A 17010-nucleotide genomic window follows, 5' to 3' on the forward strand; every position below is an offset into this window, starting at 1 on the left:
CAAGGCAACAAAGGAGTTGCTCAAGAAGATTAAAGGAGTTGTGGAGGCAGAAGGTGTATTCTATGCATTAAGATATAAACCTTCTCTGTGTAGCAGCCCCCCTAATTACTTACCTGAGCCCCCTCTCTCTCCAGAGATGAAACAAGCGCGCCGCTGATAAAGACAGAACCTCTGTCTGGCTGCCTTGTCCTAAAGCTGGCCATAAACGCTTCTTTTTCTTTTGTTCAGCCAGCGCACTGAACAAAAACAAAGTGGATGGAGGAATCTTTCCTCACCAGGACGTGGTATTGTGACAGAGGGACCCGGACTATCCGAATACACTGATCAGCCAATTAAAAAAAAATGTGACAGAGGTCGATGAAATGACTCCACACACCGAAAGAGATTCGGCTGAACCGGATGAATTGTGGTCAGTGATTGGCCAGCTTTAGTCGGTGACTCACAAGGCAGAGAAGTGAGGACCAGGAAGAGTCCCGGTGTTCTGCCTAATACAGTCCGCCCATCAAATGCTGTCCGCAGCCGGAAAATCTCCGAAGCTGAACGGCGCCTGCGCCGTGAGTGGAGGAGGTAGCCCCACTATCCAAGCGGACATAGGGTAGTGAATTTTAGAGGGCCCCTCGCGGGCGAGCTTCGCTCGCCACGCTTCGCTCGCCACGCTTCGGGCTCGGCCTCGCTCCGCTCGGCTCTTTTTTATTCTAACTCTATGTCCACTTGGATAGTGGGGATAGAACCTGGACTCACGGCGCAGGCGCCGTTCGTCCTCGGCAATTTTCGGAATGTGTGTTCCTGTGTACTGCGCATGCGCAGTACGCAGGGGACAGCATCTGATGGAGGACCCTATTTTACAAGACACCGGCACCCCGGACCGCAAATCAGCAGCTCCTTTATCTCGATTCTCGTGACTTCACATAGAAAAATCTGTTTTAGGCTGGGTTCACACTGAAGCGATGCGGGAACGCCGCAAATCCGCGGCGTTTTCCCGCATCGCATGCCTCCCGGCGGCAGTTCACACTGCCCTATGCGGACTGCTGGGAGTGTCAGTGAAATGTTAATGACACCCCCAGATCAGTTCGCATATCGCAGTGCGATCTGCAAACTCGGACAGGAATCGGATCGCATGGTGGAACACCCATGCGATCCGATTCTGCTGCGGACCAAAAAAAGGGTCCTGTGCGAGTTTGCGGCGGGTGCGATGCGAATTCAGCCATACTATCTGTATACTATCTGTATACTATCTGTATGGCTGAACTCGCATCGCACAGAGATCGGATGTGATTTGCACTGCAGTGCGGTGCAAATCACATCCGGGTTCTCGCTGCCGCAGCGGTGTGAACCCGGCCTTAGGATCGTAAAATTCTTTGGCAGATGTAGATAGATTACCTTTTCTCTGGGTACGGTTCAAAGGAGTCATCTGAAGACAGGAGGTCCCCCCTCTCCTCTCCATCTTCTTTACTATGGGACTCTCTGTAGAGAGAAAACCCGTTTCCTGACTTTAGGTAACATTTACCTGTATAGAGCCATTACAGGGTCCTTATACACACACACACATATTATATATATATATATAAACACACACACACACATAAAACATACACATTATATATATATATAGAAATAAAAAACACACACACACATATATATATATAAACACACACACACATATATATATATATATAAACACACACACACATATTATATATATATATATAAACACACACACACACATATATATATATATAAACACACACACACATATAATATATATAAACACACACACACATATATATATATATATAAACACACACACACACACACATATATATATATATAAACACACACACACATATTATATATATAAACACACACACACATATATATATAAACACACACACACATATTATATATATATATATATATATAAACACACACACACATATATATATATAAACACACACACACATATATATATATATAAACACACACACACATATATATATATATAAACACACACACACATATTATATATATAAACACACACACACATATTATATATATATAAACACACACACACATATATATATATATAAACACACACACACATATTATATATATATATATATATAAACACACACACACATATATATATATATACATATATATATATATATATATATATATATATATATATATATATATATAGAAATAAAACACACACACACTAGAGATTCACGATTTTGGATAAAATGAGAATCACAATTTTTTTGCTTTAAATAAAGCTCATGATTTGCGGCGTAACATCTTTAACATTAAAAAATTGGGCTAATTTTACTGTTCAGTTTTTTTTTTCATTTATTGAAGTGCATTTTTTCACAAAAAATTGCGTTTGAAAGACTGCCGCGCAAATACGGCGTTACATAAAATATTTGCAACGACTGCCATTTTATTCACTAGGGTCTCTAAAAATATATATATAGAATTTATGGGGGTTCCAAGTCATTTTCCAGCAAAAAATACTGATTTTAACAAATGTCAGAAAACAGTCTGGTCTTTATGTGGTTATAATGCCCTCATTTATAGACCAAAGATCACCCCTTTGATCTCTAAAAGAACCAAATGATACAATGTTTGTTTTAAGGGTTCCCCCCCCCCTTTTGACAGCTGTGAGCAGGAACTGCTCTGCACTTGTTACACAGAATCATGGAAATGCCGGATTAAGATCCTGAGGGGAGTTGAATTGAGATTGCATTTTTTTTAACGATTAATCGTGCAGCTCATACATATAAAAAAGCAAATGATGAATATGAATAGTGCTGGAAAACAAACAGATCTGCCCTAGTGGCTAAAAATAAAGTCCATAATAGTAAAATTCTGTTATATATATATGAAAAGTGCATTTATAAAATGTATAAAAGCAACATTAGCGGCCGCTCCCCATAGACCAGTGATGGGGAACCTTGGCACTCCAGATGTTTCGGAACTACATTTCCCATGATGCTCTGGCACTCTGCAGTGTAGTTGAGTATCATGGGAAATGTAATTCCAAAACATCTGGGGTGCCGAGGTTCCCCATCACTGCCATAGAGTGAAGGAATTCTCTGTAGGAAACAGACAGGACAGAAGGGGGCGCCAACCTAAGCGGGTTTTATTAAAAGCCAAATGGCGACCTACATAGCTAGCAGACAGGTAGGTATAGATCTATACGTTGTATTTGGGCCAGAGGGAGGTGTCCTGGAGTCATCTGTGGAAGTTCTAAGGAAAGTAAGCCGCTCCTCCTGATCTATCTGCCCCATTTTCGGCTCGGCTCCCCCTGCGGTCCTCGCTGACTACAGTTCCTTCCGGCTGGTGGCTCTCGTTCCGGTACAGGCACGCTAGGCTGAGTGGCAGCTTACTTTCCTAAGAACTTCCACAGTTGACTCCAGGTATATATATATACACACACACACACATATATATATTACACACACACACCCTTACCTGTCTACCACCTAAATTGCCATTAAAACCCATTCGTTTTGAACCAGTCCCGATTGTTACACACACGAGCCACTCACCCGTCTGACAGGTCGCTGCCCTCCTCCTTGTCCCGCTCATTCGTAGTCTGAGGGAAAGCTCCTCCAACTTGTTCTTCTGTAAGAAAGAAAATTCAGAGCGTCTATTTCACTCTATGGAAGGATTTAAATAGAAACAACCAGCAGATAATGGGACCCGATTCATGAATGCCAACATCCCGATGTAACTACAAGCAGAGAATTCTAAAGGCATTCGGGCATTCCACATGTTCACACATATAGTATAGATATAAAAAAATAAAATACATTTTTATTTGAAACATATTAAAAAAAGAGAAAAGAAGAAAAACAATACATGAAGCCCCAACTGTGATCAGAACATGTTGGGTACAATTCTCTTCTCTCTCACACGTTTCCAATAACACTTCCTCGGGGGAAGTAGGAATATCCTATGTAAGTTTGTTGGTTGGCTTGCAGATGGTTTCCTCATCTGTAAAGAAGAAAGTGTTGTTCGAAACGCGTTGGGTGTGAAGAGAATCGTTCTGTGAATGGAGGAGTTGAATGAGTGGATTTATTTCCGCTCATCCACAGAACGCATCTCTGATATTTTGCCCTTAAACAGAAGATGTATTATGTTTTGGGGGCTTTTAAAGTGGTTGTAAACCCTTACAATCCACTCTTTGCTACAGGTAAGCCTATAATAAGGGCTATAATAAAGCTTATCTGTAGCTCCCCCGGATATCTCCTGTATCTGCGTGTGCCGACGTCATTGGCACATGTACACTGAAGCAATGGCATGTACGTGCCGTTTGCTTCAGTGAATGTGCTGCTACCGGCGGCTCCCGCGTGCATGTGCGGGAGTGATGTCATCCCAGCTCCGGCCAATCACAGCGCCGTAAGGTACGCATTAGTAATTCCAGAGAGAGATGTCGCTGGCTGGTGCTTTGTGCGGGCACCGCAGCAAGGGTTTCAATCTCAGGTGAGTATTACATAATGAGCTAGTATACTATTCATACTAGCTCATTATGCCTTTGTCTTTTTTTTTTTTTCATGTGGGTTTAAAATCACTTTATGTAATCTTCAGGCCTAAAATATATATATATTTTTTAATGTGTGTAAAAATGGCAAACCGCTCCAGTAGCAAAAAGGGACTCTGCTCAGGTGTCCCCTGTAGCAGGCTGCTGGCTGAGGGTCACCCGAGCCGAGTCAGAGCTCTGTGTATCTATTCAGACACAGAGCCCAGACCTGGCCCCCGCCCCCTCTCCCCTGTTTGGCTGGCTGATTTTGATTGACAGTTGTGGGAGCCAATGGCACCGCTGCTGTGTCTCAGCCAATCAGGAGGCGTCTCTGGGACAGGTAAGACACTGGTGGACATCGCTGGAGAGAGAAGGGGCTCGGGTAAGTATGAGAGGATGCTGGGGACACTGCTACACACAGAAGGCTTTTTATCTTAATGCATAAAATGCACCTTCTGCACTTTAATCCCTTTTTGCTACTGGAGCGGTTTGCCATTTTTACACACATTAAAAAATATATATATATTTTAGGCCTGAAGATTACATAAAGTGATTGTAAACCCACATGAAAAAAAAAAAGAGGAGGAGGAGCCAGGAACAGCAAAGAAGGACCCCCAGAAGAGGAGGATCGGTCTGCTCTGTCCAAAACCAACTGCACAGAGGAGAGAAGTAATACATGTTTGTTATTTTTAAAGAAAAAAAAAAAAAAAAGAAATGAGCCTTTACAATCACTTTAAATGTCCCCGAGATTGGGATATTCCCTTGTGTGTTCAATATCTGACATAAAAGGATTTTTGCAAGCATCTTATGATGAAAAGAGTGTGTGCCACCACAGAGCGGGCACGTGCATCCACAGAGCAGGCACCTGCATCCACAGAGCGGGCACGTGCATCCACAGAGCAGGCACCTGCATCCACAGAGCGGGCACGTGCATCCACAGAGCAGGCACCTGCATCCACAGAGCGGGCACGTGCATCCACAGAGCGGGCACCTGCATCCACAGAGCGGGCACCTGCATCCACAGAGCGGGCACGTGCATCCACAGAGCGGGCACGTGCATCCACAGAGCGGGCACCTGCATCCACAGAGCGGGCACCTGCATCCACAGAGCGGGCACCTGCATCCACAGAGTGGGCACGTGCATCCAGGCAATGGCCATGAAGGATCAAAGCGCACACATAAGCGGTGGAGGCGTATATACAGATGTACACTCGGTGGGGTAGAGCAGATGAGAAGTATTGAGTCATGAAGAGATCAGGAGAGGAACGCAGAGCGAGAGAACGCGCCCAGAGGATGTGATGTAACCAGATTGTGATCAAACGTTTGTGCCAACATATGACTCACAACCAGCAGATCTGTCACCGTCTGCCAACAAATCGAGGGAGGAAACCGTCTCCATAAGAGAAGTGGAGGAGTGACATGGAATTCGGAATTCAGGGTGAAGAAAAAGAAGAAGAAGAGGTGAAGAGAAAAAAGGGAGAAGAGGATGAGTCTGATAGAGGAGAAATAGGGGGAGGGGCGGAGGGGGCAGTGCGGAGAGTAGGAGGGTGAGCTGATAAAAGTCGGCGTTTAGTTTGGTGGAGATTATCTGAGCCATGGCTGCCAAATCAAGAAAATCGTTAGGGCCTCAGGCGCACACAGGCGTTGTGTCCATGTACACATACAGGTGTTTAGAGGCAGGTAAAATAAATCCAAAGTAAACCATTAAATTACATCGGAAAAAAAAACAATATAATATTATAATGTGTCTACTTTCTGAAGAAATTGAATGGTTTACTTGGGATATCTTGTTTATTGCATTATCTGTCAGCTACCATATCCTATAAAAGGAAGGCAGAAAAGTGGATCCTGAGGAAGCTCTTTCTGTGTGAAATGCGTCACTCCCACCATGTTTCAAAGCTTGTATACTTTTCTGCTGACTGGTTGTAATTGATGGATATGGCTTTTATTGTGTATTTTAATGCACTAAAAAAACAAAACGGTATATTTGTCGTTATTTTGCCACACACTAGAAGCCCCCAGTCTCTCCCTTCTGGGGGAACACACTTTGTTGGTTTACATTTCAGTGGATTGCGCCTTGTTATTGTTACATTGTGGCTCTCCACCTATTAAATGTCGGAACCTCCCAGCCATTTAAAGAGGTTTCTGATGCCGGAAGGTGGGTTGAAATTTTGTTATCATGTGACCGCTGTGATTGGCAGTCACATGATTGGAAAGACCCCGATCGCAAGCAGAGATCCAGAGCTTTCCATTAGCTGCCAGTAACTGTGCAGTGAGTGCGCGGGGCGCGGGCTCTCGGCACAGCTGTTTACATTCTGGTGCACATATATATGCGGCCGCTCAGTGTGAAGGCCCACCCGCCTAGAGGTCACATATATGCACACATGCGTACCGCCGACATGAAGGCCCCACCCACCTAGAGGTCACATATATACACACATGCGTACCGCCGACATGAAGGCCCCACCCACCTAGAGGTCACATATATGTGTACCACCGGGATGAAGGTCCACCTGCCCAGAGGTCACATATATGCGTACCGCCGGTATGAAGGCCCACCCACCTAGAGGTCACATATATGCGTACCGCCGGTATGAAGGCCCACCCACCTAGAGGTCACATATATGCGTACCGCCGGTATGAAGGCCCACCCACCTAGAGGTCACATATATGCGTACCGCCGGTATGAAGGCCTGCCCACCTAGAGGTCACATATATGCGTACCGCCGGCATGAAGGCCCACCCACCTAGAGGTCACATATATGCGTACCGCCGGTATGAAGGCCTGCCCACCTAGAGGTCACATATATGCGTACCGCCGGCATGAAGGCCCACCCACCTAGAGGTCACATATATGCGTACCGCCGGTATGAAGGCCTGCCCACCTAGAGGTCACATATATGCGTACCGCCGGCATGAAGGCCCACCCACCTAGAGGTCACATATATGCGTACCGCCAGCATGAAGGCCTGCCCACCTAGAGGTCACATATATGCGTACCGCCGGTATGAAGGCCTGCCCACCTAGAGGTCACATATATGCGTACCGCCAGAATGAAGGCCTGCCCACCTAGAGGTCACATATATGCGTACCGCCGGTATGAAGGCCTGCCCACCTAGAAGTCACATATATGCATACCGCCGGTATGAAGGCCTGCCCACCTAGAGGTCACATATATGCGTACCGCCGGTATGAAGGCCTGCCCACCTAGAGGTCACATATATGCGTACCGCCGGCATGAAGGCCTGCCCACCTAGAAGTCACATATATGCGTACCGCCGGAATGAAGGCCTGCCCACCTAGAGGTCACATATATGCGTACCGCCGGTATGAAGGCCTGCCCACCTAGAGGTCACATATATGCGTACCGCCGGTATGAAGGCCTGCCCACCTAGAGGTCACATATATGCGTACCGCCGGTATGAAGGCCTGCCCACCTAGAGGTCACATATATGCGTACCGCCGGCATTAAGGCCCGCCCACCTAGAGGTCACATATATGCGTACCGCCGGTATGAAGGGGTTAACAGAACATCGAGTATATCCAAAGTCCATACAGTTCTAGTTCAGAATGTAATTAAATTAGGAGGTGCGATTTGAGCAGCTTTATAATAGTGAGATATGTTGGTTGCCCATTCTGCTTAGACTTGCAGAGTGCTTTTCTATTAAAGGATAAGTTCAGCTTTGGAACAGGTCACATGTTCCCGCTCCTGCCTCCTCTTCCCCCATGACAGTGGGTGGGGTTCTTCTCCCCACACCCGCTATCACTTTTTGAAAAGAGAGCAGCCGTGTGGCGCTTTTACTCCCAGACAGCCATATCATTCAGTCACAATTTCCTGTGAATGAACAAACTACAAGTACTGTCTTCCACCGCAGCAGACGGACACGTCCTCCAGCTTACAAACAGAAAGCTTGTACAAAGCCGGAGGATGTGTGTGCAGAAGTCTACTGATCCCGGGTGCAATGCTTTCCAAGCACATATTTTTCCAGGAAAAAAAAAAGGAATAGGTCTATTTATTTTTTCTATGAACGGTGAACTTAGCCTTTAAATCTGGGCTTGATGGGACCCCAGATAAGGTTCTGATTGAATGGAGTGTATTGGAGAGCACTGGATTGGGTAAAGTACCAAGGGAGGGTGAACCCCAGGAGGGCGGTCCTTCCACAGAAATGTCCGTCACTGAATCCACCCGAAAAACAACGACACAAAAGAGAAGCAGGCTGCGACACCATGTGACAATTATTATGAGGGTTTCGCCAGTGACCAGGATGATGGTGAACATTTAAAAGTGATAATGGAAAAGAAAAAAAAAAGAGAAATTTTCCTTTAAATAACTAAAATGCTCAACATGGAAAATGCGCAACATGAAAAAAAGAATAATGTGTCACAATGCCGTTTCTAAATCAGGAAAGACGGCTCACTTTTATTTCCTCTTCGCCTCCGCCGCCCACGTTTCTCTGTTCTACAATTAAACTTCTATTGCAGCCGGACTGACCATTTCTGCTGGAAGGTGTGAGCTTAGTGCACCATAATGTTTGAAAATCCCCCGAAAAAGTTTATATTTTGTCTTGAATTTTACTTCTGAAATAAGCAGTAGAATTCCTGCACCTTATAGCTGTATATCTGCAGCGTGAGATCATCTAGGGCAGGGATATGCAATTAGTGGACCTCCAGCTGTTGCAAAACTACAAGTCCCATCATGCCTCTGCCTCTGGGTGTCATGCTTGTGGCTGTCAGTCTTGCTATGCCTCATGGGACTTGTAGTTCTGCAACAGCTGGAGGTCCGCTAATTGCATATCCCTGATCTATGGCACTGCCGCCTCTGACTGCTTGTCAGGAGATTTGGTGATCTCACTGATCGGCTGCTCACTGTTCTCCTTGCTGGAGAGAAAGCCGTACCTAGAGACCTACAGTGCAAGGATTTCCCTGCTTCTGCCTCATTCATTCTGTGGATCTGTACTTCCTCCTTCTTGAATATCCCCCCTTCAGATTACTAGTCATCAGGGGAGCAGCTCTAGCACAAGAAGGCAAATATTTGCCAAGATGGCTGCCTCCTATGAGGACACCATGCAGGAACAGGCATAGGGAGTCAGTAGAGGTGAATCAATTTGCTGCAGGGAGCACACAGGCAACACTGGCCCTTCGTCCTCTGCTTGTTTTGTTTGGGCTCAGCTTCCACAGCACACGTCCTCTTTAAAGTGTTAGCTCACTGTTACAGGACAGACCAGAGGGCTTCTAATTGGTCAACACTGTCACATGAACAGCACTGACCAATCATAATCTGTCTGGATCGTCCTTGCAGCACTGGACAGAGAGGAGAGAATGCAGCGAGGACTTCAGATCCCTGGAGCAGTTGCTGCGGCTAGCTCAGGAGGGGTGGGGGTCCTCTGATGTTACGCCAGCTCAGGACTGCTGGGGGGGGGGGGGGGGGGTCGTCTGATGTTACATCACATTTATGGACTTTGCGTAAAGGTGAACTAACTCTTGAAGGCGGTCCTTCCACCAAAAAGCAAGGCTTGCTTATTTAACCCCTTCCTGCCCCGGCCAATTTTAAGCTTTCAGCACGGTCACAATTTGAATGACAATTGCGCGGTCATGTGACGCTGCACACATGTGGAGTTTTTGTCATTTTTTTGGAGACAGATAGAGCTTTCTTTGGGTGGTATTTAATCACTTCTGGGTTTTTATTTTTGCTAAATAAACGGAAAAAAAAAAAAGACCACAATTTTGAAAAAAACAAACAACAACAACACGTGTTTTTCTTCATTTGTTATAAAATTTAGTAATAATCTTTCTTCATTTAGATGTGCACTGATGAGAAACACCTGTTTGTGCTGCTACTTAATATCCAACAAACATGCAAATGAGGTGAAAGAAACGTCAATGTAAAAAAAGAGACAAACGATTCCACATTAGCGCACCAAATTAATCTACAAATCTCCTAAGGCTGGGTTCACACCATTGCGATGCGGGAAGGCCGCGAATCCGCAGTGTTTTCCTGCATCGCATGCCTCCCGCCGGCAGTTCACACTGCCCTATGCGGACTGCTGGGAGTGTCAATGAAATGTTAATGACACCCCCAGATCCGTCCGCATATCGCAGTGCGATCTGCAAACTCGCACAGGAATCGGATCGCATGCTGTGAACACCCATGCGATCCGATTCTGCTGCAGACCAAAAAAAGGGTCCTGTGCGAGTTTGCTGCGGGTGCGATGCAAATTCAGCCCTACTATCTGTATACTATCTGTATACTATCTGTATACTATCTGTATGGCTGAACTCGCATCGCTACGGAGATCGGATGTGATTTGCACTGCAGTGCGGTGCGAATCACATCCGGATCTCCCCCCGCAGCAGTGTGACATTGACAGTGACAATGACAGTGTACATTTCGGCCAAACTGTATTCTGTTACATTTCTTGGGTGACAATAAAATCAGTGTATATGATTTAGTGTGTAGGAAAGTTACAGCGTCCGCAATGTATGGGGTAGATATGTGACAATCGATCAATCCGGATGTACTGACGGCCGATCGCATTTCTTGAGACCCCAAAACACCAGGACACTACAAATACCCTCCTAATGACCCTTTTTTTGGAAAGTAAACAGTTCAAGTTTGAAGTTGTCATTTTTTGGCATTTAAAAAAAAAAAAAAAAATGAAGAGCTTAAAAAAGCTTCTTTTCTTTTTTTTTTTAAATTGAACATCCTGTCACCAGTGCAGTGCGGCGTCATCATATAACAGATGTGGCGGTGATCAGGGACACTGACTGGTGACAGTATGCAAAAAAAATAAAAAAAAATTATTTACATTTTTTTCCTTTTTTCGATGATTTTTTAACAATTAACCAGAGCATTACAGTGTTACCATAGCAACATTGTACTACTCTGGGGAAGAGATCAGGATTTATTTTTTCACATTAGGAATGCTTATACCAATGAATTTCATTGGTATAAGGCTAAGCAAACATTTTTACTGAATGAAGTTGACTCATTCAGTGTGAGTTGCTGTGATTAGCCCTGTCTGTACCATATGATCACTGTGACCAATCACAGGTAGCAACACAATTGTACACAATGAATGGCTTGAATTAAAGGGGTTGTAAACCCTCGTGCATCCTATGCATTAACTGCTTGCCGACCACCTCACTCTGATATATATGTTGGCAAAAGGGCTCGTACAGGCAAACAAACATACCTGTATGTTGCCCTTTAAGAGGCAGCCTGGCGCACGCGCACCGCCAGGAGCGAGCTCCATGAGTCGGGTCGCGGGTCCCGCGGACTCGATTGCCGCAGGGATACCCGCGGTCATCTCACAGGGAGGAAGAACGGGGAGATGCTAATGTAAACAAGCATCTCCCCGTTCTGCCTAGTGACAGTGCCACTGATCTCTGCTCCCTGTGATTGGGAGAGCTGATCAGTGACGTGTCACACGTAGCCCCGCCCCCCACAGTTAGAATCACTCCCTATGACATGCTTAACCCTTACACTGCCAGTGTCATTTACACAGGAATCACTGCATTTAAATAGCACTGATTGCTGTATAAATGACAATGGTCCCAAAAATGTCCAATGTGTCCGCCATAATGTCGCAGTCACAATAAAAATCGCTGATCGTCGCCATTACAAGTAAAAAAATAAAAAAAAATTATAAAATTAACTGTCATAAATCTAAATGCAAACCAATCAATAAACGCTTAGTGCGATTTTTTTGTACCAAAAATATGTAGAAGAATACGTATCGGCCTAAACTAAAGGGGATATTTATTATAGCAAAATGTAAAAAATAATGCGTTATTATCAAAATTGTCGCTCTTTTTTTGTTTATAGCGCAAAAAATAAAAATAAACCGCAGAGGTGATCAAATACCACCAAAAGAAAGCTCTATTTGTGGGGGGGGAGGGGGGAAAGGACGTCAATTTTGTTTGGGAGCCACGTCGCCACGACCGCGCAATTGTCAGTTAAAGTGGCGCAGTGCCGAATCACAAAAAGTGGTCTGGTCTTTGGCCAGCAAAATGGTCCGGTGTTTAAGTGGTGAAAAAACACCTGGCAGTGACCGCCCCCCCCCCCATTTTACTTACCTGAGCCCTGGAACTTGACCCACGGGGACGCGCTGTCTCTCTGACCGAGGTTCTCGGCTCTTGATTGAATAGATTGATAGCAGCGCAGCCATTGGCTCCCACTGCTGTCATTCAAATCCAATGATGTGGGTGCTGGGGCCGAGTCCTGCATTCGGTCACTATGGGCGCCAAATGCTGGACTCGGGAGCGCGCCCCCAGGACATCGCTTCTCCCATGGGGGCTATCTGATGTGGGAAGGAGCCGCGAGAGCCGCCGAGGGACCCCAGAAGAGGAGGTTCGGGGCCACTCTGCGCAGAACGAGCTGCACAGTGGAGGTTAGTATGATATGTTTGTTATTTTTATTTTATTTTTAAAAACAAACCCTTACAAACACTTTAAAGCCATTCATTGTTTACAATTGTCATGTGATCTGCTGTGATTGGTCACAACGATCACATGGTACACTGATCAGCCAGATCGTGTCGTAGCGCCATGCATCCACCCGGAGCAATGAAAGTCCCGCCCGGCCGTCATTTGGCAATAGGATGGTTTGGGAGTGGTTAGGCCTCCACTTCTGTTCTTGTCTAGTGTCTATAATGGAGATAGACGCACCTTGCATGGAGTCCAGCTCAGGGCACGGCGGTGCGGGAGTCTCCAAAGGCAGAGCTGGCGATCTGTTCTGCGATGGAAGATTAGCAGCCCTGGCGGTCTCAGGAAGCGGCACGGTGGTCTCCATCCTCTCTGATGGGCTGTATCCTACGGGCACCGGGCCCCCCCCTGTACTGACCGCTGGCACTCCATTACCGCTCGGCATCTTCTGGATTTCCTCGTGGTGAGAGGTGACAGAGTCAGAGTCGGCTTCCATGATGTAGTCGTGTCCCTCGCCACACCCCCACACCGCCCGTATGATGCCATAGTACTGGGCGGAGAGGACCTGCTGCAGGCTGGGTACACAGGGGCAGCCTCCGGCATGGCTGTGGGTCCAGCTCACCAGGCTGTGCAGACATTCCGGGCTGGAGGTGATCAGATCTGAAAGCCACAAAACCAGGTCAGGCAAAGAGTAAAAGTTTTATTTTATTAATAAAAACAAATCAAAATTACTAAAGTAAAAAAAAAACAAAAAAACAGCTGTACATGAAAAATTGTATATTAGACCCAAAACCAAAAATGTCTTTTACAGCAGCTTACCAATAATTAGATGGGGCGGCTGCGTTAGTTTTATTTCCTATGGCCAGTAACACAACCACCTGTATTAGAGCGTCCCCACTCTGGAGGAAGGAGCACAGGGGGAACACCAAACAGCAGCATTGTCAGTCTGGGGGGAGGGAGTGTTAGATGGACTAGCAGATTTAGATTCTATATATAGAGAGAGAGAGAGAGAGAGAGAGAGAGAGAGAGAGAGAGAGAGAGAGAGACAGAGAGAGAGAGACAGAGAGAGACAGAGAGAGAGACAGAGAGAGACAGAGAGAGGGAGAGACAGAGAGAGACAGAGAGAGACAGAGAGAGAGAGAGACACAGAGAGAGAGAGAGAGAGAGACAGAGAGAGACAGAGAGAGACAGAGAGAGAGAGAGAGAGAGAGAGACAGAGAGAGACAGAGAGAGAGAGAGAGAGAGAGACAGAGAGAGACAGAGAGACACAGAGAGAGAGAGAGAGAGAGACAGAGAGAGACAGAGAGAGACAGAGAGAGAGAGAGAGAGAGAGAGACAGAGAGAGACAGAGAGAGACAGAGAGAGACAGAGAGAGAGAGAGAGAGAGAGAGAGACACAGAGAGAGAGAGAGAGAGAGACAGAGAGAGACAGAGAGACACAGAGAGAGAGAGAGAGAGAGACAGAGAGAGACAGAGAGAGACAGAGAGAGAGAGAGAGAGAGAGACACAGAGAGAGAGAGAGAGAGAGACAGAGAGAGACAGAGAGACACAGAGAGAGAGAGAGAGAGAGACAGAGAGAGACAGAGAGAGAGAGAGAGACAGAGAGAGACAGAGAGAGAGAGAGAGAGAGAGAGACAGAGAGAGACAGAGAGAGAGAGAGAGAGAGAGACAGAGAGAGACAGAGAGAGACAGAGAGAGAGAGAGAGAGAGAGAGAGAGAGAGAGAGAGAGAGAGAGAGAGAGAGAGAGAGAGAGAGAGAGAGAGAGAGAGAGAGAGAGACACTGTATCTAAATCTGTTTGTCCATCTAACATTAAGCGCAGTTTTTTTGGTTTTGATTTAAAGGTCTGAATGTGATTGGTGGCTTCTTGTATGTGGGAGGCAGCAGGGAGCACATCTGGGAATCTGGGAACACCTTCCTGGATTACAAACATGTAAGGAAAAGGGATTCCCAGAGGTTGTGATGTAGATGAGGAGCTGCAGCTCTGCACAGGAACCCCCCAACTCTCTATTATGAGACGCACAGCAGTCGGCGTAGCGCCGGAAGAACACAAACACATTCTATGAATCTTCCCCCAACCACCTGATTACAATTCAAAAGCAAACGTATGAATCAGACGGCGCGGGGCCGTTCCCTCACCTGCACAGGGGCCCCGGGGAACACCATTCGGATTCTGAGGTTTGCTGTGAAGATAAAACAGAAATTAGAAAATCAGAAATGTCAACTATTCTTTTCCAAAGGAATGGGGGGGGGTCAGTCATACCCGGGGTGACCCTGAATGATGCCACAGTGGGGGGGGGGGGGCGGACATGCATACCTGGGGTGCCCCACATATACCAGTGGATGTACACAAGCAGCAGTGAGTGGAAATCAAAGGAAGAAGGACCCTCCATCAAAGGAAGCTCCCTAAACTATCCTAAGCTTTGCCCCCCACCAAAGTGCTTTCTCACCTCCCCCTCTAAGGGCAGAATTTACATTTTGGCTGACAAAATCTAGAGAGCAGCGACTTCCCGGAGACTTGTACAGAATATAACGGGGTGACATTTATAGGGAAAGGTGATCCGGGGAAAATCCGATTGCCTCTCTGGGGGTCAGGAAGGAATTTTTTCCCCTGCTTTAGAAAATTGGATCATGGCTCTGCTGGGGTTTTTTGCCTTCCTCTGGATCAACTCTGGGTATAGAATTGGGTATATGGGCTGGTATGATATTATTATTACATTTTATTTATTTTTTTGTGGTTGCACTTGATGGACTTGTGTCTTTTTTCAGCCTGACTAACTATGTAACTTATATAGGTTGGGCCTGCAATGTTGAACGGTGGTCTGATTCTAGTCTATGGGACATTACAGTGCAGATGTTGCCATTTGAGGTAGCAATTGGGAGAGGTACAGTATCTCACAAAAGTAAGTACACCCCCACACAATTTTTGTAAATTTGGTGTCCCCTTATTTTGAGGGGACAGGAAATTTACACTGTTATACAAGCTGTACACTCACTACTTTACATTGTAGACAAGTGTCATTTCTTCAGTGTTGTCACATGAAAAGAGAGAAGAAATGTCACTGAGGGGTGTACTTACTTTTGTCAGACACTGTAGGTGTCTGTATTACATGTTTTAAACTCAAACGTGCCTAGGTAGAGAGGGGGTTGGGGTTTTAGTTGAAGGTGAACTTGCACTTTAAAGCTAAATTCCAGGAATGAAGGCAGAAGATGAGCCGAGTCCAGCGAGGTGCCGGACATCTCATGGGCTTGGCTCTACACAAAAAAAAAAAGAGAGAGAGAAAGCGAGAGCGGTCATTGGCTGACAGCTGATCACATGGTAAGGGGCCAGGATCACTGACCGCAGCCCATGCACGGAAGGAGGTACACGGACGCCGTTCCGGCAATCGAGGCCCCGCGCTGTGGCCGGCTTTTGGCTGTAGTGCGGGCGTGAAGAGGTTAAAGAGCGAAATCCTCCTGAACTCCTCCCACCAGCCCGGTTTATAGAGCGTAAGCTCCGGGGGTTATCCGACGTTTTCTGTTTTCCTGCCACTGATCTGTAGATTAAAGTGAACCTTCCAAACCAAACAGAAGGCAGTGTGATGAGCGACCCCCCCCTCCCCCGCCTCCCCCCTCCCCCACCTCCCCCGCCTCCTGTACAGTCACTGACCGGCGGGGAGGTAGGTCAGAAAAGCAGACCTTCTGTTTGGCATGAAAAGTTTGCGTTCCCCTCCCCCCCCTCTGGTATGATGCCCCATGATCAATAATCTGCTGTTATAATGAGGCTCCTGATTCCAAGACTACACTGTCACCAGCAGGAATGGTCTCCAACTGTTGGGAACTTTTGATTGGCTGTCACGTGAACAGGAACCAATCATAGTGATCACATGGCTTTGTTTACAAAACAATGGTGCCTGGCATAGTGTGAGGCCTGCGGACAGCCAACAGGGGGCGATAAAGTAAAAGTCGGTGGATCCCCAGACTTCACTGAGCCGGGTCATGAAGAGGTTAATCATGCCCCTCCCCCCCTCCCCCCGGTGACAGCGGCACACACCTGGTTATGTTGGTGTCCTGGCAGGTCGGG

General features: G+C 46.4%; 1 protein-coding gene across 1 annotated transcript in view; it reads right to left on the reverse strand.

Annotated features, from left to right (window-relative positions):
• The window catches only part of ZNF276 (zinc finger protein 276), a 43697-nt gene that overhangs the window by 15227 nt on the left and 11460 nt on the right, over positions 1-17010 (reverse strand). Inside the window, 5 exon segments of the mRNA XM_077450904.1 lie at positions 1381-1464; positions 3552-3627; positions 13193-13609; positions 15087-15130; positions 16981-17009. Coding sequence (XP_077307030.1) covers positions 1381-1464; positions 3552-3627; positions 13193-13609; positions 15087-15130; positions 16981-17009 — 650 coding nt within the window.

Source organism: Lithobates pipiens, unplaced genomic scaffold (genome assembly GCF_037356315.1).
Source record: "Lithobates pipiens isolate NorthernLeopardFrog02 unplaced genomic scaffold, aLitPip1_a1.2 Scaffold_10, whole genome shotgun sequence".
Classification (NCBI taxonomy): Eukaryota; Metazoa; Chordata; class Amphibia; order Anura; family Ranidae; genus Lithobates; species Lithobates pipiens.